General features: G+C 41.2%; 1 protein-coding gene and 1 long non-coding RNA gene across 3 annotated transcripts in view; both read right to left on the reverse strand.

Moving 5' to 3' along the window:
- Positions 1-1,001: 1,001 nt before the first annotated feature.
- LOC142657469 (protein FAM200C-like) lies at positions 1,002-5,472 on the reverse strand. The gene is made up of 2 exons (XM_075832503.1): positions 3,686-5,472; positions 1,002-1,068 (listed from the first exon to the last, which is right to left on the reverse strand). Exons 1-2 carry the CDS (start codon positions 5,470-5,472, stop codon positions 1,002-1,004), a joined length of 1,854 nt encoding a protein of 617 aa, XP_075688618.1.
- A 7,374-nt stretch (positions 5,473-12,846) lies between these two features.
- The window catches only part of LOC142658058 (uncharacterized), a 204,097-nt gene continuing 190,027 nt past the window's right edge, over positions 12,847-26,916 (reverse strand). For both annotated transcript variants that reach the window (XR_012850027.1, XR_012850026.1), the window contains 2 exons: positions 16,438-16,554; positions 12,847-13,144 (listed from right to left, as the gene is read on the reverse strand). This is a non-coding gene — a long non-coding RNA (uncharacterized LOC142658058). The remainder of the gene's footprint in view (positions 13,145-16,437; positions 16,555-26,916) is intronic.

Raw genomic sequence — 26,916 nt, forward strand, 5'->3', positions numbered from 1 at the left:
CTGTATATGGTGCTCTATAGACAGCCCACTCCAGTATATAGCCCCCCTGTATATAGCCCAGCCCTGTAGATATAGTCCCCCTGTAGATATAGTCCCCCTGTATATAGCCCAGCAGATATAGTCCCCCTGTATATAGCCCAGCCCTGTAGATATAGTCCCCCTGTATATAGCCCCCCTGTAGATATAGTCCCCCTGTATATAGCCCAGCAGATATAGTCCCCCTGTATATAGCCCAGCCCTGTAGATATAGTCCCCCTGTATATAGCCCAGCCCTGTAGATATAGTCCCCCTGTATATAGCCCAGCAGATATAGTCCCCCTGTATATAGCCCAGCCCTGTAGATATAGTCCCCCTGTATATAGCCCAGCCCTGTAGATATAGTCCCCCTGTAGATAGACACCCCCCGTAGATAAAGTCCCCCGTGTAGACAAAGTCCCCCCCCCCCCCCCCCGCAGATACAGCCACACTTCTATTACAATTTAAAAAAATAAATAAAAATAAATAAATTTCAAACTCACCTTATTCCCTCTCCCACGCCGTCCGGCAGCCATGGAGACCTGCTCTCTTCTGCGCAGGTCTCCAGGGGGTTGAACACAGCGTCTATGAAAGGCGCTGATTGGCTGGGCAGGATGACTTTCCCTGCCAGTCAGTCAGCGCCTTTCATCGACGGAAGCGTCACTGGTACAAAAGGTACCAGTCGCTTCATTCGTGGGAAGGCGCTGAATGGCCGGGCACGGAACGTGCCCGGTCATTCATTGCTTCTAATTGTACCGGTGTCCTTGCGACACAGGTACAATTATAGTGCAGGAGGAGGGGGCGCTGGCGCCCCCCTCTGAACTGCGCCCGGGGCACATGCCCCGCTTGCCCCCCCCTAGCTACGCTCCTGGTGTCCATAATAAATCTGGAGACATTTCCATTACAGAGACGTCCCGTTACAGCACAGAGCGTTAGAGTGTGGATGAACAAATAGGTTATAATCTCACTCATACCCCTCCCCCGTACTATTTATCATTACCAATCAACCCAAATCCATAGTAGCAAAGCATTGATGACTCGCCCTCTTTCTGCCTAAAAACACAAATTTGCATAAACACCACCATTCCTAACCCGGCTTGCTGGACTGTCTCCTACAAAACGGGGTTGTTGGCAAATATACCAAAATATACAACCTGCCTATATATACTAACCTTTATCCAGTATAGTAGAAGGACTGTGATGTCTTCCATGTTACATGTAGGAAGTTGCTCTGATCATGTCCCAGGAAAACACAGCAGAGATGGCTTCTCTTTGTAGCAGGAGATGGAGTACGGCAGGGGCATAGCTAAAGGCTCATGGGCCCCGATGCAAACGTTCTTCTTGGGCACCCCCCCCCGCCCCCCCCAAAAAAAACTTCTCAGGGCCGATGGCCCGCAGCTTTCAGCTGCATCGTTGGGTCTCCTAAGTGATCCAACAATGCAGCACGAGCGGCCAGGAGCGTCACTAAGGACATGAAACAGCAGGGGGAATAGCCCCAATACATACTGTGCCTCCCCCAAATGTGCCTCCCCCAAAAAAATGTGTGCGTGTATGAATTTGTGCATATATATATATGAGACAGCATATCTATAGCACTACTTACCCTAAAGCAATGGATAAGAATAGATACAGCGGCTCAGTAGACAGTATCAGACATTATAGGATTAGATACAGTGTCTCAACAAACAGTATCACACATGATAGGATTAGACACAGTGGCTCAGTAGACAGTATCACACATGATAGGATTAGATACAGTGGCTCAACAAACAGTATCACACATGATAAGATTAGATACACAGCTCAACAGACATGATAGGATTAGACACAGTGGTTTAGCAGACAGTATAACACATGATAGGATTAGACACAGTGGCTCAGCAGACAGTATCACGCATGATAGGATTAGATACACAGCTCAACAGACAGTATCACATATTATAGGATTAGATATAGGGCCCAGCAGACAGTATCACATATGATTGGATTAGATATGGGGCCCAGCAGACAGTATCACACATGATAGGATTAGATACAGTGGCTCAGCAGACAGTATCACACATGATTGGATTAGATATAGAGCCCAGCTCGCTGACATTGCAGCTCCAGCGCTGGACCCAGGAAAGGTAAGAATAATAATTATTTTCCTTTTTGACGTGATACTAGTTATTTTTTTGTGTTTTTTTTTACAAGTTCGGTTGTTGGACCACTTCAGATTCAAGGACTACTTCGATAACTGCGTTTTTTTTTATTCTCAATAAAATGGATAACAGTGACAGAGGGGCACTGGGGCGGCCGCAGTCTGGTATTATTAGGCTGGGAAAGGCCAAAAACTGTGACCCTTCCCACCCTGGTAATGCTAGGCTGCTGCTGCTATGTTTTATCTGGCTGGTTATAAAAATGGTGGAACCCAACATCGTGCTGTCCAATTATTTATATTAAAAAAAAAAAATTATGTGGGGTCCCCCCCATTTTTCATAACCAGCCAGATACAACACAGCAGCAGCAGGCTAGCATTACCAGAGTGGGAAGGGCCACTGTTTTTGGCCTTTCCCAGCCTAATAATACCAGCCTGCGGTCACCCCAGTATCCGACCATCACTACAGATGGTCGGGTACTGAATCGTACCCGGCTCTTCCTTGCACCCCTGATGGCGGTGTGTACCAGGGTAATAATGGGGTTTAGTGTTAGCCTTTTCACTGGCTAACACTAATCCCCGCCTTAGTAATGGCCGCTGTCAATCTGTCAGTGGCCATTAGTAAGTTGGCAGCGATAAAGTAAAAAAAAAAATACAAAGACATAGAAAAAATAGATTTATTGAAATAAAACACCCCCACACAACCCTCAACCATTTTATTGAAAATAAAAAAGCCGTCATCGAAGTAGTCCTCGAATCCGACGTAGTCCAACAACCGAACCTGTAAAAAAAAAAACATTAGTAAGGGCCTGTTCACATCACCGCTGCCCTTCCGTTGATGGGTTCCGTCAGGTTAACCCCTCAACAGAAAGGCAAACTGAAGCCTCCTTTACGTTGCTAAAGATTTCTGTTGTGGCAGGGTTCCGTTGTTTTGCATTGTCGACTGCGCTATTGATTCTGCCAAAACAATGGAACCCGTTCACAACGGTGACAAACCAAAACCATTAGCAAAGTTTCCATCACCATTGAGATAATTGGTGATGCAAACGGAAGCTAAGGTTTCCGTTTGCTTTTACGTTGAGGGGTTAACCAGACGGAACCTCTCAACGGAAGGGCAGCGGTGATGTGAACAGGGTCTTAGATACAGGGCCCATGTGCATGTGTGATACTGTTTGTTGGGCCCTGTATCTAAGCCTTGGTCCAGCAGACAGTATTCTTATGCAGTATAAGCTGGGGCCCTGTATCTAAGCCTAGCACACTGTAGGCTTTAAAGGTTGTCCAGTCCCTAAACCAGTGGTTCTTAACCTTGTTGGAGGTACTGACCCCCACCAGTTTCATATGCGCATTCACCGAACCCTTCTTAATTGGAAAAATAAAATTCAAAACATAGGTATATATTTTACTGGTGCACAAAATGAACCGTGCATCAACATCAGTGATCAAAGAACAAAACCATTAAAACATGATTTTCACACAAAAACAAAAACATAATAATGAATATTTACTGGAAATCAGTGTGACTTCTGCTGTTGCCTTTCAGAGACCAGTTCAGAAATGCGTGGCTTCACCTTGGCAAGTGCCACTCTCATGTCATTTTCGCAACAAAGTCTGTTCCTTTTCTTTGTTTTTATGTCCAGCATCCTCGAAAAGGATTGCTCGCAAAGATATGTTGTAACAAACGGTATGAAAATCTCCAGAGCTTTCTTAGCAATAACAGGGTACGTTACCATTTGTTGACACCAAAACGTTGAGAGCGTTGTTGTTCTGAAGAGTTGCTGTTGAACGTGGCTCTGCTGAATTTCAATGATTTCATCGAGGTATTTATCATTGACATCTGTTGTCTCAACACTAAACGTGAACGGCTGTCTCACCCATGCTGGATATGACTCTCTTGTAGGGAAGTATCCGTCGAGAGACTTTGCAAGCTCATCTAAGTGCGTGGCAATTGCTTGCTTCAGTTCCGCGGGTACAGAAATGTCTCCGATTCCAGATACATCTTCGATCTTACTTACACAGTCGTCCAGCAGGGGAAAGTTTGCGAAGTTATCGTTCTCTGTTCGTCGTTTCCATAACGATAGCTTTTTTTGAAAAGCCTTCAGGTTTTCTTCTGCTTCGATGATGTTGACTCCACCGCCCTGCATCTGTTGATTGAGATGATTGAGAGCTGCGAAGATATCAGCCATGTACGCTAAAATGAGAATGAACTCAGAATTTTTTAAGCAATCTGCATGACGATGTTGGTGCTCTTGCAAAAACAGGGCTAATTCCACACGCACGGCAAAAACACGATTCAGCACCTGTCCCCGGGATAACCACCGAACGTTAGAATGGTACAGAAGTACCTCGAATTCAGAGCCCATTTCTTTACACAGCTCACTGAAGATGCGGTGCCTCAGAGCACTATTTCGCACATAGTTCACGCATTCCACTACAATTTTTAATACTTCTGCCAGTTTTGGAGGAAAGGTTTTTGTTGCCAACGCATGCCTGTGCAGAATACAATGCGTAACAATGATGTGTGGTGCATTGGCTTTCACTAGCGCACCAAAACCAGACTTTCTTCCCAGCATGACTGGAGCTCCGTCCGAACAAACTGCAGAAACCATATCCCACGAAAGATTGTTGTCTTTGAAGAAGTCATCCACAAGTTTCTTCACATCGGCTGCCTTAGTTGTTGTCGTAAGAGGTTTACAAAATAAAAAATCTTCCTTTATCACGTCGTCTTTCACATAGCGCACAAATACAGCAAGCTGGCTTAGATTGGAAACGTCTGTGGTCTCGTCGAGTTGAAGGCTGAATTTTGCCGGGCTTGAAATCAGATCTGCAACTACTTGAGCCAAGATGTCTTTGCTCATGTCCTCTATTCTGTCGCTAACGGTGTCATTTGAAAGAGGAATTTGGGATAGCTTAACTTCAGCCGCTTTTCCCAGCATGATATTCGCCATCTTCAACACAGCTGGTTTTATGAGTGTTTCACTAATGGTGTGTGGTTTGCCCTGCTTTGCGATCAGGTAAGCAACTTCGTACGATGCTGTGAGGATCGGTTTGTTGATGGGTACAAAGCCGAGAACAGGCAGAGTAGCCTTTTCATCGAATCTGGCTCTCTTCACCTTGAATTCAGCGAGCGTTGTGTTCTTGTATTGTCCATCTCCATGCAGCTTAAGGAAGTGTTCTCTTAGTTTTGCCGGTGCTAGACTAGAATTGCTCAACCTAGCATTGCAAATCATGCAGTTAGGACGCTGACTCCCATCACGTTCCGTTATACATGTGAATCCATATTGTACATATTCGTCCGACCACTTTCTTTTTTTGCTCGACATAGTTAGTATGAAGGGATTAAAATATTAAGAAAGAAATCACACGACGTACCATCACGACAGTCACAATTCGACTACTAGGCCAAGCGATGTTGCGTGATCACCTGCAGCCAATGATGGCTAAGCGGGGCGTGTCATCACGAATCATATGAGTCGGGTGTCTGTCTTGACCTCCGCCGAACCCCTCAGACTGACTCACCGAACCCCTGGGGTTCGATCGAACCCAGGTTAAGAACCACTGCCCTAAACATTGATGGCCTATATTCAGTATAGGCCATCAATAGCTGATGGGTCGGGGTCCCACTCCTGGGAGCCCCACCAGTCAGCGGTCTTGTAGGGGGTGCAGAGCTCGCACGAGTGCTGCTTCCCCTTCATTTCCCTCACTTGCTCACACAGTGAATCGCTGACACGTCCGTGTCGGCAATTCGGTGTGAGAAAGTGACCGGAATGAAGGGGAAGTAACACTCGTACGAGCGTCTGCAACCCCTTAAAAACAGCTGATTAGCGGGGGTCCCGGGTGTCTGACCCCAACCCATCAGCAAGACACTAAAATTAAACTTACCTCCTCTTCGGCCGCAGGTCCTCATTTCATCAAGTGTCGGGATGCTGTGCGCAGCGCATAGAATCGTGACGTTATACGCTGCGCACAGCACTGTGACGTCAGAACCTCCGATGCGCTCCAGGAAGAGGAGGGGTAAGTACTTTCAGTTACTATAGTAACAGGGCCCGTGTAGTTTATTACATAGGCCCCAGTTACTATAGTAACTTTTCATTGATGTGGTGCGGGGGGCTGCGGCCCCCCCTGGCTTCTGGGTCCGTTCGCAATTGCGACCGCTGCGACCCCTATAGCTACGCCACTGGAGTACGGTCTTGTGAGGAATATTGTGCGTCCTCTCCCGGATGTGGAGTCTGGTGGCAGCAGGCGGTGTATTAGATGTGTGTCTGGTCTCTGAATAATGTACCGGGAGGCAGATTATGATGTCAGCAGCAGCAGTGTGACATCACTCTGGTTGTTACATCCCTACCAGCAGCCAATCAGGTAAGCTTTTATAATTTCCAAAGCAGGTATTAAAAATCCAAGCAGCAATCTGATTGGTTGTTATGGCTTACAGATGACGTGATCCATTTTAAACCAATAAAAAATCGGGCTTCAAACAAACTTTCAAAGATATATAATAGATATATTCTTCTCCATTCTGCTGCACCTTATGGCAAGACTTACAATAAAAGACAACTGACTTCCTTTTGATTCTCTATGCCTCTTGCTTCACTTTTGAGGTAATCATTCCAGTTTAACCAGCTTTTCCAATGATATATAACGTTTGTAGGCAACACTAGCTAAATAAATGCTGTTTTGCATAAGATAACAACACAGGTGTAAGCAGTTTTTTGTAAAGGAACAAGTATTTTTTTATGAAAATTCAGAATATAACACAGGTTTATTTACAATCCACTGTTGGAAGGTTTTAGACGAAATTTTCATAAAACTTGTTGATAGCACTGTTATATAGCAAATGATAATTTTGCCTTGTTTCCACCATATTATACACACATACAATCTTGAGGTAATCCTTTAGGTAATCCAGTATGCGGACACCTGACCATCACACCTACGCTTGTTGGACCATTCCAAAACCATGGGAGTTACTATAGAGTTGGGGCCCCCTTTGCACTTACAACAGCCTCCACTCTTCTGGGAAGGATTTCCACAATATTTAGGAGTGTGTCTGTGGGAATTTGTGCCCATTCAGCCAAAAGAGCATTTGTAAGGTCTAGGCACTGATTTTGGGGGAGAAAGTCTGGCTCGCAATCAGTGTTTCAATTCACCCCAAATGTGTCAGATGGGGCTCAGGACAGGGCTCTGTGCAGGCCACTCAAGTTCCTCCACGGCAAAGTCATGTCCTTATAGACTTTAATTTGTGCACAGGGACGATGTCCCGTACATAGAGCTTCCAGTGTCTTGACCCTACTGGACTGCTGTATGACTTGGGCGAGAGCTTTGTGACTAAAAGAGGTCCTGTGAGAGTGGATCCTGCGAGTTGTTTCTGATCACTTTTAGCATAATACTGTACATTGGGCGAGTGAAGGCCTAATTACCCTGCATTAGAAAGGGACAAAAGAACAGTGACTGTGCTGCCAAGTCATGTGCCTACCAGAGTTGTAACCGTCAAGCTAGAGCCTCTTAGAGATTGTAAATGCCAAGCTAAGTGCCTTTCAGTGACTTCAACCGCCAAGTTATGTGCCTAACCTGTAACCGTTACGCTAAGTACTACTGCCTGTAACATTACGCTTTTTGCCCCCGCCGGAGTAAAGTCTTGTATCTTTCAACTATACAGTGTCTGCCTCCATCACTGTGCCATCCTCGTGCGGCCTCCCGTGTCAGGGTCAAGGTCCATACACATAAAAAACTCACACTCTTACACACACAAATGCCTAACATGTCTTTTCATTTTGCGAAGCCCAAACCCTGAAAAACAACTGCAGACTATCATCCCTCTTGCAACAAATTTTACACTAGGCACTATGCATTCCAGTAGGTAACATTCTCCTGGCATCCGCCAAACCCAGATTCGTCCATTAAACTGCCAGATAGTGAACCGTGAATTATCAATATAGAGGACATGCTTCAACTGCTCCAGAGTCCAGTGGCAGCAGGCTTCACAGTGGCAACAGGCTTCACAGTGGCAGCAGGCTTCACAGTGGCAGCAGGCTCGGCAGGCAATGCACATGGTGATCTTAAGCTTGTGTGCAGCTGCTCGACCATGGAAAACCCATTTCATGAACTTCCTGATACAGAGTTCTTCTGCTGATATCACAGTTTGGAAAATTGTAGTAAGTAATGTAACAGAGAATAGGCTACAAGCTTGAACACCTCTCGGCCTCGATCTTTGACTTTTGGTGGTCTATCGCTTCGTCGCTGTTGTTACACCTAAATGCTTCCACTTTCCAAAAATAGCACTTACAGTTGACCGGGGAGGACCTAGCAGATCAGAAATTTCACACTGTTGCAATGCTATGGCAGTGCCATGTTTAAAAATACAAATACTAGTAAAAAAAAAACAGGTCTGTAAAATACTGTAAAAATTTCTTGCCACTTATCTTGTGACTTGGTTGCAGTGATGTTACGTCCAAATGACATCATGTCACATGGCTGCCTCAGCTAATGGCTGTATAGTAAACTAACTTATGTATGTACCCCAAAATGGTTAAAAAACAAAATACAGTTAAAACAATAAATATTTTTACAAAAATGTATGACTGTCGAACTGCAGGGAGGCAAGATTTTTTTTTACCTTAACCCCTTCAGGACTGAGCCTATTTTGGTCTTGTGGACGCAGCCAATTTTTTCAAATCTGACATGTGTCACTTTATGTGGTAATAACTTGGAAATGCTTTTACCTATCCAAGCGATTCTGAGATTGTTTTCTCATGAGATATTGTACTGTATTTTAGTGGAAAAATGTGATCAAAAAATTCAGTATTTGTTTGTGAAAATCACCAAACTTTAGAGAAAATGTGCAAAAATTAGCATTTTTCTAAATTTAAATGTCTGCTTGTAAGACAGATAGTAATACCACACACAATAGTTACTAATTAACATCCCCCATATGTCTACTTTATGTTGGCATCGTTTTTTGAACATCCTTTTATTTTTCTAGGACGTTACAAGGCTTAGAACTTTAGCAGCAATTTCTCACATTTTCAAGAAAATTTCCAAAACCTATTTTTATAGGTACCAGTTCAGCTCTGAAGTGGCTTTGAGGGCCTTATATATTAGAAACACCCATAAGTCACCTAATTTTAAAAACTGCACCCCTCAAAGTATTCAATACAGCATTTAGAAAGTTTCTTAAACCCTTTAGGTGTTTCACAGGAATTAAAGCAAAGTAGAGGGGAAATTTACAAATTTCTTTTTTTTGTTGGAAAATCAATTTTTTTATGTAACACAAAAGGTTTTACCAGAGAAACGCAACTCATTATTTATTGCCCAGATTCTGCAGTTTTTTTTAAATATCCCACATGTGGCCCTAGTGTGGTAATGGACTGAAGCACCGGCCTCTGAAGCAAGAGAGCACCTAGAGGATTTTGGGGCCTCCATTTTATTAGAATAAATTTTAGGCACCATGTCAGGTTTGAAGAGGTCTTGTGGTGCCAAAACAGTGGAAGCACCCCCAAAAAGACACCATTTGGCAAACTACACCCTTCAAGGAATTTATCAAGGGGTATAGGGAACATTTTAACCCCACAGGGGTTTAGTGGAATTAGTCTATAAAAATGAAAATCTAAACTTTTCTAATAAAACTTAGAAATTATAAATTTTTACAAGGAATAAAGAAGAAAAAGCGCCCCTAGATTTGTAAAGCAATTTCTCCTGATTACGGCAATACCCTATATGTGGTAATACACAGCTGTTTGGACACACAGCGGGGCTCAGAAGGGAAGGAGCGCTATTTGGCTTTTGGAGCTCAAGTTTACTCAATTGGTTTTCGGGTGTCATGTCGCATTTGCAAAGCCCCTGAGGGACCAAAACAGTTGACATCCCCCAGAAGTGACCCCATTTGGGAAACTACAGCCCTAAAAAGAATTTATCTAGGGGTATAGTGAGCATTTTGTTCCCATAGGTTTTTTGCTGAATTTAGTGTAATTAGGTCGTCAAAATTTCTATTGTTTTTTATTCTTTTTTTTTTACGGCGTTCACTGTGCGTTATAAATAACATATTTAATTTATTCTGTGGGTCGATGCGATTACGGCGATACTATATGTATATAGGTTTTTTATGTTTTACGGTGTTTGCACGATAAAATCACGGTTTTAAAAAAATTATTTTATTTTTGTGTCGCCATATTCTAAGAACCACAACTTTTTTATTTTTCTATCAGGAAAGCTGTGTGAGGGCTTGTTTTTTGTGGAACAAACTGTAGTTTTTATTGTACAATTTTTGGGTACATACGACTTTTTGATCCCTATTTATGCAATTATTTGGGAGCTGAAGTGACTAAAAATAGCGATTCCGATACAGTTTTTTTTTATTATTATTTTTATGGCGGTCACCGTGCGGGATAAATTACATTATATTTTTATAGTTCAGGCCGTTATGGACGCGACGATACCAATTATGCATAGTTTTTTTTATTTTATTTTTTTCATTTTTTTCTAATAATAAAGAACTTTATAAGGGAAAAACGGTGATTTTTAAATGTAATTATTTTGACATTTTACTTTTGTACATTTTATTAAAACCTTTTTTTACTTTTTTTTTTTAATCCCACTAGCGACTTAAAGATCCGATTTTTGGATCATTATTATAATACCCTACAATACTTATGTATTGCAGGGTATTATACCTGTCAGTTTCACACTGACAGGAGGCATATTAGGTCCTGCCTCTGGCAGGACGTAATCGCCTTCAACAGATGGTAGACCGGATGCCTTTGTTAGGCTTCCGGTTGCCATAGCAATCGCCCCCCACAACAATCGGCCACCGCAATCGCGTAGCGGGGTGCCGATGTTGCTATAACAACTTAAATGCGGCGGTCGCTATTGACTGCCGCATTTAAGGGGTTAATTGGTTCGGATCACCGCTGTGATCCGACCCGATGTTTTCCTCCAGTACTAAGGCTGCTAGTAGCAGCCTCTACTGGGAGATGCCGGGCTGCGAGGAGCGCCTGTGTGCTCTGTTAGGAGCACACGTAGAGTAACGGGCTGAAGGCACAAGGACCAGCTCTGCAACCCGTTAATCTACGTGGGGTGGCCGGGAAGGGGTTAAAGCGGTTTTCCTATTTTCAACTGCCGGGACCCCCACTAATCGTGAAAATGAAGAAGCCATAGCACTGGTTTAGCACTGTGGCCCTTAACCTCTTCGGGACTGAGCCATTTTTTGCTTTTTCATTTTCGTTTTTCACTCTTCGGCTTCCAAGAGCCATAACTTTTTTCTTTTTCAATAGAGTGGTGTGTGGGCTTATTTTTTGAGGGAGGAGTTGTAGTTTTTATTGGCACCATTTAAAGTACCAAATAATGTACTGGGAAACTGAAAGAAATTTTTTTGCAGGGCTGAAATTGGAAAAAACTGTGATTCCACCATTGTTTTTTTCAGTTTTTACGGCTTTCATTGTGCGGTAAAAACGTCAACTTAACTTTATTCTGTAGCTCAATACGATTATGGTGATATTTAGCTTTATATAGTTTATATATATATATATATATATATATATATATATATATATATATATATATATATATATATATATATATGTTATTACTTTTTTTTTAAAACTACTTGTTAAAAAAAAATTGTTTTGTTTCACCACATTCTGAGAGCCACAACTTTTTTTATTTTTCGTCGATTGAGCGGTGTGAGGGCGTATTTTTTGCAGGACGAGCTGTAGTTTTTATTGGTAGCATTTTTTGGTACATACAACTTTTTGATCACTTTTTATTACATTTTATTGGACAGCTTAGTTAACTAAAAAACGTCTTACATTTTTTTACTTCATTCACCGTTCATTCAATTAATGCTATATTGCAATTGTTCAGACTTTTTTTGGATGCAGCAATACCAATTTTGTTTATTTTTTACATTACATTAGAGGAAACATGGGAAAAGGGCATTGTTTGTCACTTTAAAAAAATAATAAATAAATATATATATATATATATATATATATATATATATATATATATGTATATATATATACAGCAAGAGCAAGTAAACACAGCACTACACGACTCCAAAAAATCAGGCCATGTGCTCGTCACCAGGGGATGAATCAATTCCCCTTCTTTTTAGACAGAAACCAGCATAGAATATAGTAACGGCACCAGGACTTCAAGGCAGATGAAAAACAGGGTGGATTTATTCACCTCAAACACAGCCATGGCTTGAGAAAGGTTCTTGTTGAACCGAAACGTTGCTGTGTTTGAGGTGAATAAATCCAGCCTGCTTTTCATCTGCCTTGAAGTCCTGGTGCCGTTACTATATTCTATGCTGGTTTCTATGTATATATATATATATATATATATATATATATATATATATATATATATATATATATATACTACCGTTCAAAAGTTTGGGGTCACCCAGACAATTTTGTGTTTTCCATGAAAGCTCACACTTATATTTATCAAATGAGTTGCAAAATGACTAGAAAATATAGTCAAGACATTGACAAGGTTAGAAATAATGATTTTATTTGAAATAATAATTTTCTCCTTCAAACATTGCTTTCGTCAAAGAATGCTCCATTTGCAGCAATTACAGCATTGCAGACCTTTGGCATTCTAGCTGTTAATTTGCTGAGGTAATCGGGAGAAATTTCACCCCATGCTTCCAGAAGCCCCTCCCACAAGTTGGATTGGCTTGATGGGCACTTCTTGCGTACCATACGGTCAAGCTGCTCCCACAACAGCTTTGTGGGGTTGAGATCTGGTGACTGCGCTGGCCACTCCATTACAGATAGAATACCAGCTGCCTGCTTCTTCCCTAAATAGTTCTTGCATAATTTGGGTCATTGTCCTTGGCAAGCAGTTTGCAAACTGTAGCATGGGAGATGGGTGGTCTCGTAGGGTGTCTTGCATTGAAATCTGCTGCAATGACCCGGGTACTGCGTTCACCAGACATCAACGCAATTTCTATCCGCTCCTCACGTGTTAACCTCTGCGACATTTCAATGGCTGTAAACAAAGAGAAACTTGTAAATAACTCATGAAAGAATAAAGTAACGTTAAAACCAAGCACACCATTGTTTTTCTTGTGAAATTCTGGATAAGTTTGATGTGTCACATGACCCTCTTCCCATTGAAAAACTAAAGTTGGATACAAAATGGCCGACTTCAAAATGGCCGCCATGGTCAACACCCAGCTTGAAAAGTTTCCCCCCTCCCATATACTAATGTGCCACAAACAGGAAGTTAATATCACCAACAATTCCCATTTTATTTAGGTGTATCCATATAAATGGCCCACCCTGTATAGAGTGTATTTCTGATTAATTTAATGTTATCTTCATTGAAAAAAACTGTGCTTTTCTTGCAAAAATAAGGAAATTTCTAAGTGACCCCAAACTTTTGAACGGTGGTGTATATATATATATATATATACATATATTTTTTTCACTACTAATAACTTTATTTGACTATTTTTACACATTTTATTAGTTCCCCTAGAGGACTTGAACCAGAGATCGTTAGATCACTGGTACAATACACCGCAATACTAATGTATTGCAGTACATTGTCATTTTTACAGGCTTCTGTTAAGCCCTGCAACGGGCAGGGCTTAACAGTGGCGGTATGAAGGCAGACCTGGGGGCCTTCATTAGGCCCCTGGGCTGTCATGACAACCATCAGCACCCCACAATCACAATGTGGGGGCACCGATGAGCTGTCAGAGGTGGCCGCCCCCCTCTTTTTAATGCCTCAGATGCTGCGGTCTACATTGACCGCAATGTTTGTGGGTTTAAATGACCAGGAGGAGCACGATCGCTGTTCCTGGCCGTTAGTCCCAGGTGTCAGCTGTAAAACACAGCTGACATCCGCAGCATATTGAGCAAGCTCAGCGTGTGAGCCCGCTCCATACATCACCCCCTGTACCACGACGTGCTATTAGGTCGTGGCGCGCAAAGCGGTTAAGGCTATGTTCACACAGGGCAGATATATACGCGGCGTAAAAGCACACAGCGTATCCGCCCTGTGCGCCTCAGTAAATTCTGGCCGAAAAAACGCAACAAATTGTGGTGAAGTTTTTCGACCAGAATGTCCGCTGCGGAAAACTGCACCTAAAAAAAAAGAAAAGATTCATACTTACGTAGCCCTGGCGATGCGTCCCTCCGCCGTCCTGCTGTCCGGCCTCCTGGGATGACGTTTCATCCCATGTGACCGCTGCAGCCTTTGATTGGCTGCAGCGGTCATCACATGGGATAAAACGTCATCCCAGGAGGCCGGCCTGAACGAAGAAACAGAATTCTGGGTAAGTATAAGATTTTTTTTATTTCTATATTGAGTTTTTTTGCGGCAAAATTGCTGCTATTCCACGGCAAAAAACGCAGCATCTGCTACTATGTTGCAGGTTTTACCTCCCCATTGAATTAAATGGGGAACACCCGCAACAAGTAAGCAGCTATTACGCAAATACAATTGACATGCTACGGATTAAACACTGCTGCAGGTAAATTTCTGATCATTTTTTTTTGTTCAAATCACATCCATTTTGCTGCTACTGTATTATGCTGCGGATTTTCTGCAACAAAATCTGTTGCAGAAAACGTACAGTATTTACGCTATGTATGAACTGACCCAAAAGAGGCCCCAGAGCTAAATCAGCGCTGTGGCCCCATAATTCTCAAAATCGGTGGGAATCTCGGTATTTCGATCGCCAGTGGTCAGAAAATTATGGCATATTCTAGCTATATGCTCTGACTGTTTGTAATGAAAAACCCCCTTTATGGCCAAAATTGGCTTCAACCTAAAGAGGTTTAAAACCTAGGTGCTGAAGAAAATGGAAGATCTTACTCACTTTTCCTATCTACAGAGCTCTAAAATTTGGGGGTTTTCCAAATAAATATGTCAATCATGTCAATGTGATCAGTGAGGCTCCTGAAATTTTGGTCTCAACAATCTGAACAATCTGAAAAATATGAGATTTTTCAATTCTCGGTGTGATTGCATTGTCACTTCCCAATTGGAATAAATAGGAGAACAGGATAGACAAGGATGCTGATGTCTAAGGAATACACTGGGCTTCATTCACACGAGTGTGTCCGATTTGCATGCGTGTATTTCCTACATTTCATTTCTGTGTGCCATCAGTGTGCTTCGCGTGTGGCATCCGTTTTTTCACATCCGTGATTCTCCTCTGCAAGCACTTCCTTTTTTTAATTTTTTTTATTTCTCTGCATTTCTTTAGCGACTGATGCGTGAAACATGGACAGTACATGGATGTCGTCCGTGTGCTGTCCGTGTTTTTCACGCACCCTTAGACTTCAATGGGTGACAAGGTCTGCAAAAACTTACCAATATAGGACATGCAGTGAGTTTCACGCAACGGACACTCGCTGCGTGAAAAATCACGTATGTCTGAATAGCCCTATTGACTTTCATGGCTCCGTGAGCTGTCAGTTATTTCAACAGACAGCACATGGATGCAGAACACACTCGTCAGAATAAGCCCTTGGGGGATGGTCACACTTAGCGTAAATACTGTGGATTTTCCACAACGGATTTTGTCGCGGAAAATCCACAGCATAATACAGTAGCAGCAGAGTGGATGAGATTTTAACAAATCTCATCCACACACTGTGTAAATGATAAGCGGAAAAAACGCTCAGAATTTTTTAATCCTCAGCATGTCAACTGTATTTGCGTAATCGCTGCTTTTTTGCTGGGGAGGTAAAACCCGCAACAAATAATGGGTCTTACAATTTTTGTGGCAGATAAGCTGTGATTCCGCCGCAAAATATCCCAACTCTGAAAAAGAAATCTTATAGTTACCTAGAGTTCAGGCCAACCTCCTGGTTTGATGTTTTATTCCATGTGACTGCTGCAGCCAATCACAGGCCACGGTCATGTGCATTAAGCCATATTATGGCATTAAGGAGCACAAAATGTTTGCCATTCAACAAAAATGTATCTTAAGCATGCATTATACCATCAGGTATAACTATCAATTAATCAGAATACCAAAAATATACCTGATATACAAATAACATCGATAGACAACGAAATGACAAATATAAATATCTTTATTACCCCCAAAATACATACATTTAAAACACAGAAAATTAAAAACACCCCGGATTGGAATGTCCGACATATCCCATAATAATAGCCATGAAATGTTACAATGTGTGAAGCTATAAGGTATTGCCTGAAGATCGGAAGTCTAGAATGATCAACTACCTATGGCATGAATATTTCACATTTGTGGATATATAGAGTCACGTCAATATCTGAATTGGCTATTTATTTACCTGGGGTGGACATGATGAAAGCTACCCAATCCGAGGACCACCTCGACGCGCGTTTTGCTTCCTTCGTCAGGAGTTGAATATGCTAGTTGTTTCCCCTTCCGCACAAAATGTTTGGACCTAAAACAGAATTGTGGACATTAATAAAGTCATAGTACATTTGGCAGAGCACTCAGAAGGGGAGTAAAATCTATTCTGTGTTTTATATGGAGCTCTATGATATCTGTATATGCTTCTGACCATTAGACTGAGAATCTAAGCTTCATACTTCTAATTGGAATGAGGATTCTTGTATATCAAATCTGTATTTCATGCTGCTGTCTTTTGCTTTCACCTTAATTTATTCTAATAAAACAGGTATATATTATTAAATTGCTTATAATGTAATTCCATAAAACTAGTTAAATAGGCTCTGTCACCACATTATAAGTGGCCCATCTTGTAGATGATGTGATTGGCTCTGTTATGTCATGTAGATTACAGCAGTGTTTTTTATTTAGAAAAACGATCATTTTTTACAGCGTTATGACCTATATTAGCTTTATGCTAATGAGTTTCTTAACAGGTTCCCGACCGCTGGCTGTGTTTTTACGGCCAGCGGTCAGGGTCTCTGAAGTCTGCCGTATAGACTAATTACGGCGGCACTTCAGAGACTGTGCACGCGCGATCGCGTGCACACAGCCCTGTGGCCCTGCTAACAGCCATGGGCATTGGGCAGAGTGTTAGGGGCCAATCTTTTGGTCCCTGAACATGTGATCGCTGTGACAACCAATCACAGCGATCACATGCACTTCTATGTAAAGTACAGTGTGCACGCAATCGCAATATATAATCAGAAATACACTCTATACATTGTTAATGTGTTAAATGACTATTCTAGCTGCAAACGTCTGGTTTTCAATGTAATATAGGTGTTTAGAGGCCCATTTCTAGCAACCATCACTCCAGTTTTCTAATGGTACATTGTGTTTGCTAACTGTGTTAGAAGGCTAATGGATGATTAGAAAACACTTGAAAACCCTTGTGTAATTATGTTTGCACCGCTGTAAACAGTTTTGCTGTTTAGAGTAGCTATAAAACTGACCTTCCTTTGAGCTAGTTGAGAATCTGGAGCATTACATTTGTGGGTTCGATTAAACTCTCAAAATGGCTACAAAAAGAGAGCTTTCATGTGAAACTCGACAGTCTATTCTTGTTCTTAGAGATTAAGGCTATTCCATGCGAGAAATTGCCAAGAAACTGAAGATTTCCTACAACGGTGTGCACTACTCCCTTCAGAGGAAAGCACACACAGGCTCTAACCAGAGTAGAAAGAGAAGTGGGAGGCCCCGCTGCACAACTGAGCAACAAGACAAGTACATTAGAGTCTCTAGTTTGAGAAATAGATGCCTCACAGGTCCTCAACTGGCAGCTTCATTAAATAGTACCCGCAAAACCCCGGTGTCAACGTCTACAGTGAAGAGGTGACTCCGGATGCTGGCCTTCAGGGCAGAGTGGCAAAGAAAAAGCCATATCTGAGACTGGCTAATAAAAGGAAAAGATTAATTTGGGCAAAAGCACACAGACATTGGACAGAGGAAGATTGGAAAAAAGTGTTATGGACAGACGAATCGAAGTTTGAGGTGTTTGGATCACACAGAAGAACATTTGTGAGACGCAGAACAACTGAAAAGATGCTGGAAGAGTGCCTGACGCCATCTGTCAAGCATGGTGGAGGTAATGTGATGGTCTGGGGTTGCTTTGGTGCTGGTAAAGTGGGAGATTTGTACAAGGTAAAAGGGATTTTGAATAAGGAAGGCTATCACTCCATTTTGCAACGCCATGCCATACCCTGTGGACAGCGCTTGATTGGAGCCAATTTCATCCTAGAACAGGACAATGACCCAAAGCACACCTCCAAATTATGGAAGAACTATTTAGGGAAGAAGCAGGCAGCTGGTATTCTATCTGTAATGGAGTGGCCAGCGCAGTCACCAGATCTCAACCCCATAAAGCTGTTGTGGGAGCAGCTTGACCGTATGGTACGCAAGAAGTGCCCATCAAGCTAATCCAACTTGTGGGAGGGGCTTCTGGAAGCATGGGGTGAAATTTCTCCCGATTACCTCAGCAAATTAACAGCTAGAATGCCAAAGGTCTGCAATGCTGTAATTGCTGCAAATGGAGCATTCTTTGACGAAAGCAAAGTTTGAAGGAGAAAATTATTATTTCAAATAAAAATAATTATTTCTAACCTTGTCAATGTCTTGACTATATGTTCTAGTCATTTTGCAACTCATTTGATAAATATAAGTGTGAGTTTTCATGGAAAACACAAAATTGACTGGGTGACCCCAAACTTTGGAATGGTAGTGTATATATATACATATACACACACACATTTAGAGCGCATGGGGACATCGAAATCAAAAGAATAGTTGCAAAACGGCTGTTTTTTCCAGCAACCCCCTAAAAAAAAACAAGAGAAATAATACAATATATATGTACCCAGAATGGTGACCTTACAAATACAACTCATCCTGCAAAAAACAAGCCCTCATATGGCTATGTCAACATAAACAAACAAAAAAAAAGATATAGCTCTCTTGTGTGTGGTGACAAAAAAAACATGAATTTTAAAAAAAATGATTGTGCAAAGAAGTCAAACTAAAAAACTGTGTAAATAAGTATCACAGTAATTATACTGACTTGCGGACTCAAGTTAACATGTTTTTTATTCCACACGGTGAACGGCGTATAAAGCAAAACCCCAAAAATATTATTATTGCAGGGTTTGTTTTTTTACCCCTCCCCAAAAAAATGAATACAAGTTATATAATACATTATATCTACACTGATTATGGTAAAGCACAGCATTCATTTAAGACAATACATCTGTATGTGCCGCCGAGCATTAAAACTATTCAAGGGGTGAGACAAGAGAAGAATAAACAATAAATGTATGATTTTACATTCATTGTACTGAAGAAAAAAAAATTAGTTATGTTGCAATTCCCTTCCCAAACATAGACTACTTTTCTATGTCATTGTGGCATACTATTGCGCGGAGATGTAAAAAGCAGTTGGCGGTAATGGCTGCAGTATGTTTTCAATGGGTTGCCATTAACCCCTTAACGACCGGCGTATAGTGTTTTTACGTCGGTCGTTTAGGGTAGTTCTTCTGAAGTCTCGGCTTTTCACGTCGGCACTTCAGAAGAACTTTTCTGTCATCGTGCGTGGTGCTGGTGAAGCCCGTGCTGTTAGTAACAGCCTCGGGCTTCAGGGCAACGATCGGAGACCACTAGCAGTGGTCTCCGATCAGTTTTAACCGCTCAGATGCGGCACTCAATAGCAAGTGCTGCATCTGAGTGATTTGGGAGGGAGCCGCATCGGAGCGGTTTTCCCGGTCATCGGGTAATCTGCTTCTGAAGCCAAGGCTGCTAGCAACAGCCTTGGCTTCAGAGTGACGATCAGAGACCAATAACAGTGGTCTCCGTTCATGTGATCACTGTGAGAATCATTCACAGTGATCACAAAATGAAAAACGACGTGTTTCTCCTACCTGTCTCTCTGTCTCTCCTCACACTCTCTGTATGAGAAGAGACAGAGACAGAATTTTACTGTGACACCAAAGACACAAAATTACAATAAATCTAATATATAAACTTTATATAAACTTCAATTGTATACCTGGCTAGGGTTATCCTTGGGGCACGTTCACACGTGGCGGAGTTTTTCCACAGCAAATGTTGGTGCAGATTTGGGGCAATTACACAACGAATCTGCACCAACATTTGCATATTTGACAGGTAATTCAGACGTTGCAGAAAATACAGCGGACTTGCCACAGATTTCAGTTTTTGCATTGCAAAGGCTGAAATCCGCAGTGAAATTCCGCTTCTTCTCCGCCACAGACAGTGCATGCTGCGGACACAATATTCTGCACCGCAGCCTATGGTTCGCAACGTCTGAACTAACTTTCCTAAAAATTTATTGAAACAAATGTAAAAAACTGAGAATTCCACTGCGGACTGTCCACAGCGGAATTCCACAGCAATTCTGCCACGTGTGAACGTGCCCTTAGGGTTAGTCTAGGGTTATTCTAGGTTTAGTCTAGGGCTAGCCTAGGTTTAGTCTAGGTTTAGCCTAGGGTTTTTGTGTAGCGTACGTGTGGGACATCTGTGTATTTTATTTGTGCATAAAAAAAAAGTTAAACAAAAATATATGTAAAAAAAAAGTTTTATAGTCTACGTGTTTGTTCGAGATCAGTTTTTTGTGGAGCGTGCTTTTATGACGTCCGTGTATTTTTGTCTGTGAAAAAAAAAAAGTAAAGAAAAAATAATAAAATTTGTCTGTGTGTGCGTCTGGTTACAGTCTTTGTTGTACGTGTGTGTAATTACAATGGCCCGCGTCCGAGGTAGAAATGTTGTCTACCAGTGACAGCGACGACAGTGATACGCTTTCTGCAATTCAAGTGTCGCTGCAGAGTCCACAAGCACAGGGCATGTCGCAGAAGTACCACAAAACAGGGCCCACTCTATTCCCCCATAATATATTGAGTGGGTACCCACAGAGTCATTTTCCCCTAATATCCCAGAATTTATTGCCACACCAGGGATAAATATTAATGTGGAAAATTTTACAGCCCTCGATTTAAAAAAAATATTCATTACAGATGAGCTATTGGAGGTGGTTGTTAACCTAAACCAATCTGTACCAATTCCTTGCTGAAAAGCCAACGTCCTGCTATGCAAAGGAGTGGCACCCCACAAATACTGGCGAACTTAAATACTGGGGCTCATCCTCAACATGGGGTTAGTGAAAAAGCCCTCAATCCGGTCATATTGGGCAAGATCCCTGCACATGCCACACCTGTTTTTCCAGCCGTTATGACCACAAGCAGATATGAGGTGCTAATGCGCTTCCTTCATTTTAACGACAATCACCAGGTCCCCCCGTAGTGATCCAGGCCGTGACCGTCTGTATAAAATAAGGCCCCTGATAAAAATTTTGGAGGAGTTATTTATACCGATGTACAACCCCGAAAAAAACCTAGCGGTGGATGAATCACTGATGAGTTACACAGGCAGGCACTCATTCCGTCAGTACATCCCCTCAAAGAGAGGAAAATATAGGGTTAAAATCTACACGCTCTGTGAGAGCGGTACAGGCCACACATCTGCCTTTAGAATCTATGAAGGCAAAGACCGTGATATTACCCACATTATTAACTCATTTACTTTCACACTGTTTTTGGGAGAACCAAAAGGAAGGTTTGCTTATTGGAAAATGTTTCACTGTAAAAATGCAGCAATACTGTATTTTCTGGAAAAACCTATTTTTTATTTCTTTCCACCTATTAAAAATACTCACTATACCCCTAGATGAATATTAGCAGGACATTTATACCTGTCAAAATGACCTGCAGTACCACGGCAAATATAGCGTGGTTCCCTAAAATCATCTCTGGCGTAAAAAGGCCTCCAAAAGCCAAAATGGACTCCTTCTATGATATGCCCTATAACGGGTCCGTATAATAGATTACACACACATATTTGGTATCGCCGTACACGGGAGAAGTAGCAGAATGTGGAAAGGTGTCACTTTTACCAGTATGTCATATGGTGTTTTGAAATGGTCTAAGAAAAGTGACACTTTTGTAAAAAAAAATGCAATTTACATTTTCTTGGCCCAAGTTTGGACAAATTCTGTAAAAAGTGTGAAGCGTTAGAACAGAAATTGAACCGCTAGAAATAGAATTTGGGGTGTGTATTTTTTTTTTATCATGGTAATTTTTGGTAGATTCTGACAGTCTGCCACTCCAGTACTATGGCAAATGCAGCATGGTGCACTAAAATTAATTCTGGTGTGACAGGCCTCCAAAAGCCAAAATGGACTCCTTCTATGATATGCCCTATAACGGGTCCATATAATAGATTAGACACACATATTTGGTATCGCCGTACACGGGAGAAGTAGCAGAATGTGGAAAGGTGTCACTTTTACCAATATGTCATACGGTGTTTCGAAATGGCTTAAGAAAATTGACACTTTTGTAAAAAAAATACAATTTAAATTTTTTGGGCCCAAGTTTGGACAAATTCTGTAAAAAGTGTGAAGGGTTAAAACTGAAATTGAACCGCTAGAAATAGACTTTAGAGTGTCTAGTTTGTAGAACATAATGTTTTTTTACCATTATTTATTGGACTTCAAGTCTATTACCCATACATTAATACCATGGTGTAAAAAATGAAATTAAGACATTTTAGTGCGCAATTGAAAAAAGGGGCACTTGTGTTTTATAATATATTTCTGGTCAAAAAAAATAAACTACACCTCCAAGTCAGGTGTCCTTATGATCAGGATGAATTAAAAAATATATTTCAATACATTTGTATGATACAATTACTTTTAGTTTCAAACTGTTACATTTTAAATGATGAAAAATCAAAATTTTTCTTTTTTTTCTGTCTTTCCACGGCTATAAAAAAAGTAACAAAAATGTTACCTATACATATATACAACAAAAAGGAAGCACTGCATGTCCCAAGAAAACAGTGCAAAATTCACATCGATACATAAAACACATACAGAGTTAGGGTATGTGCACACACACTAATTACGTCCGTAATTGACAGACGTATTTCGGCCGCAAGTACCGGACCGAACACAGTGCAGGGAGCCGGGCTCCTAGCATCATACTTATGTACGATGCTAGGAGTCCCTGCCTCGCTGCAGGACAACTCTCCCGTACTGAAAACATGATTACAGTACGGGACAGTTGTCCTGCAGCGAGGCAGGGACTCCTAGCATCGTACATAAGTATGATGCTAGGAGCCTGGCTCCCTGCACTGTGTTCGGTCCGGTACTTGCGGCCGAAATACGTCCGTCAATTACGGACGTAATTAGTGTGTGTGCACATACCCTAATACTGCGTTGCATCTGTGAATAGCAAAACTGTGAAAATTGCTCTGGTCACTAAGGTTTAAAACACCTTCGGTATTAAGGGGTTAATGGACCAAGGCTGTCAGTGACAGCAGAAGGTTCCCATGTGTAGGCTATTAAAAGTACAGAAATGCACTTCTGCCGTCTACGATGTCAAGTCAGGTGGTTGCTAGGCAACCCAATGAGAATTCCCATAGAATTTATCCAGACATACGTTTTCTTTGACACAATTTTAACTGCTACTTTGCAACTTTAAAAATGCAGCTGCCACGGGGGTCATTGAGCTGTTTAACAAATGCGCTTGCATGTAGTTATGAGAATAGGAAGGAGCAGTTGATAAAATAATCAATCAACGCTGTGACAACCGCAAGTTCAATCACATCTTATCCACAGAAAATGCGTCCTGGATAATTGTGCGTCTGGACCGTTCCTTCTGTGTGATCAGATCCTAATGCAAATAGCGTTATATCAAGTAGCTGTAAATGTTGGAATAGTAGTTAATACAACCACTTACGTGAAAGTGACTGGGAGTAAAATCAGGCACATGGAATTTATACATATCTTCCCTACATAGTAGCGTAAAACGAAGAGATATTTATTCAGCATTGAGACCAGAAGGAGGAGACTCTGTCAGTAAAACTCTGCAATTTTGTACCTTGTTATGAATTTTATGAAAGTTGCAAAAAATTTGTGACATTTATTCGGGAGTTTGAGGAAAATACTAAAATACCAAAGAAAAAGAAAAAAAAAATTCAGACGGATGCTTTCTGTGCCTGACTGCCTTACATTTGATAGCTCCTGCCAGCGACGGTCGTCATGGCAACCCATCACTATAACACACAGTGGCCCTAAGTGTTAGGATGCAGCATGCGAGACAGAACACCTTGACCCTGCAGAAGAGAAAAAGCAGCAGCGTGTTCTGCATGCATTCAGTATGGAAATAGTTATACTTGGAGGGGACATAAATATTTAGTAGATATTTCTATAGATAGGGCAGAGCAGACATTTTATATATATATATATATATATATATATATATATACATACACACACACACCCATATATATATATATATATATATATATATATACACACACACACACACACACACACCCATATATATATATATATATATATACACACACACACACACACCCATATATATATATATATATATATATATATACACACACACACACACACACACACACACATATATATATATATACACACACACACACACACACCCATATATATATATATATATACACACACACACCCACACACCCACACACATATATATATATATACACACATATATATATATATATATATATACACATTGAATGAATGCATAATATTTTTTTTTTAAATAATTTGATAATTAGATCAGTCTCAGAGACCAAGAAAATAAAATGTCAAATAAATTAGGTATGTATTACCATCTAACTATGTACGCCAAAAATAGATATTAAAGGACTGTCTTAAGGAAATATATTATTTATGCAAAGCGAAGAAAAAAATTGGTTTTAAAGTGTAACATAGAAATTAGGTTTGGAGATACATAGGTGTACACAAATGGAAGATTAGTGGGTTAAAGCTCCCATACCCCTTGTAAAAATGACAATATACTGTAATACATGTGTATTGCAGTGTATTGTATCAGCGATCTAATGAGCACTGGTTCAACTTCCCTAGGGGAACTAATAAAATGTGTAAACAAAAGTTAAATAAATTTTTCAGAAGTGACAAAAATATTAAAAGTTAAAAAAAAACAACTTTTCCCATTTGTCCCAAAGCACAAATAAAAAAAACGAACACAATTTGTATCGCCGCTTCCGTTAAAATCCGAACTACTGCAATATACCATTATTTAACGCGCACGGTGAACGGCGTAAAGAAATTAATTAATTAAACATCCGAATCGTTGTTTTTTTAGTCACCTTAGCGCTACAAAAATGACGTAAAACGTGATAAAAAAAATCGTATGTACCAAAAAATGGTACCAATAAAAACTACAGCTCATTCCGCAAAAAATAAGTCCCACACAGCTCGACGGAAAAATAAAAAAGTTATGACTCCCAGAATGTGGTGAAACAGAACAATTTTTTTTTAACACATTGCTTTTTCTTTGAAAAAGTAGTAAAATATATAAAAAAAAACTATATAAATTTGATATCACTGTAATCATATTGAGATACAGAAGAAAGTTAAAGGGAATGTGTCGCTAGAAAAGACATACAGGTGAGCCCTAATCTACCCGCCACTCAGTCCCTGGCTACTTGCAACGGCCCGTCCTAGGCGACGGCGTACAACTGGGCGACGGTCCCTATGCTCAATAAGTACACGACAGACAAACAGACAAGGGTACACAGAAGCTAAGGGAAATGGGGCAGTTGCCCACGGCAAGACCGTGAGCAACAAGAATAGTGAACGAGCCGAGTCAAAACAGGAGTGTACGAGGTACCAAACGCAGAGCAGGAGAGTAATGAACGAGCCGAGTCAAACGCAGGGTACCAAACGCAGGGTACCAAACGCAGAGCAGGAGAGTAGTGAACGAGCCGAGTCAAACCAGGAGTGTACGAGGTACCAAACGCAGAGCAGGAGAGTAGTGAACGAGCCGAGTCAAACCAGGAGTGTACAAGGTACCAAACGCAGAGCAGGGTACCAAACGCAGGGTACCAAACGCAGAGCAGGAGAGTAGTGAACGAGCCGAGTCAAACCAGGAGTGTACGAGGTACCAAACGCAGAGCAGGAGAGTAGTCAGTAAGCCAGGGTCAATATGAAGCAGGGACAAATAGTTCAAGCAGAAGCAGCAGAGCCAGGAAACAGGAGAATCACAGGCAAAGGAGGAGCAGGAAGTGAAGATATAAATAGACAGAGGGCGGGAGCTAGCTCCATCAGGCCAGGCTGTGATAGGCTCTCCCACTCCTCAGCCTCCCAGCCCGATTGGTAGAAGGAGGGGTCACTCGATCAGACCTAGGAGCAGGTGCAGACTGACTAACCACGGGCGTCGACACAGAAGCTGTGTCTGGCAGATCCTTTACAGTTATAATTTTTTATTTTTTTTTCACAAGTCAGGAAATATTATAAATTAGATTCTAATTTATAACATTTCCCTGTGCTGGTCACTAGAGGGAGCAATTCCCAAAATTGCAGCATTGGCATGTGGTAAAGCAACCAAATTTGGTGTAAACACACACGCTCTAGTGAGCTCACAGAATCCCCCCTCCCTTATCCTGGCTAGTGCCAGGAGAAAGGAGGGGATTGAATGTTCAAGCCTCCTACACTGTGTGCCGGCATTTTTTGAAGAAAAAGTTTGGAAAAAAAAAAAGTAAAACACAAACAGACAAATAAATAAAAAAAAATGTAATAAAACACTAAAAGCAAATTGATCTAAAATTTTTTTTTTACGCAACACCCGTCCTTTAACCCCTTAGTGTCTAAGCCTGTTTTGGCCTTGTGGACAATGTCTACTTTATGTTTACATCGTTTTTTGAACGTGCTTTTATTTTTCTAGGACGTTACAAGGCTTAGAAATTTCTCGCATTTTCAAGAAAA

The sequence above is a fragment of the Rhinoderma darwinii genome, chromosome 7, assembly GCF_050947455.1.
Source record: "Rhinoderma darwinii isolate aRhiDar2 chromosome 7, aRhiDar2.hap1, whole genome shotgun sequence".
Classification (NCBI taxonomy): domain Eukaryota; kingdom Metazoa; phylum Chordata; class Amphibia; order Anura; family Rhinodermatidae; genus Rhinoderma; species Rhinoderma darwinii.

Excerpts from the sequence above, each read along its gene's own strand:
- LOC142657469 (XM_075832503.1), bottom strand. The coding sequence starts at position 5,472 with ATGTCGAGCAAAAAAAGAAAGTGGTCGGACGAATATGTACAATATGGA. Across the intron at positions 1,069-3,685 it reads TCTGAACTGGTCTCTGAAAG|GCAGAAAGAGGGCGAGTCAT; the intron begins GCAACAGCAGAA and ends TTGTGTTTTTAG.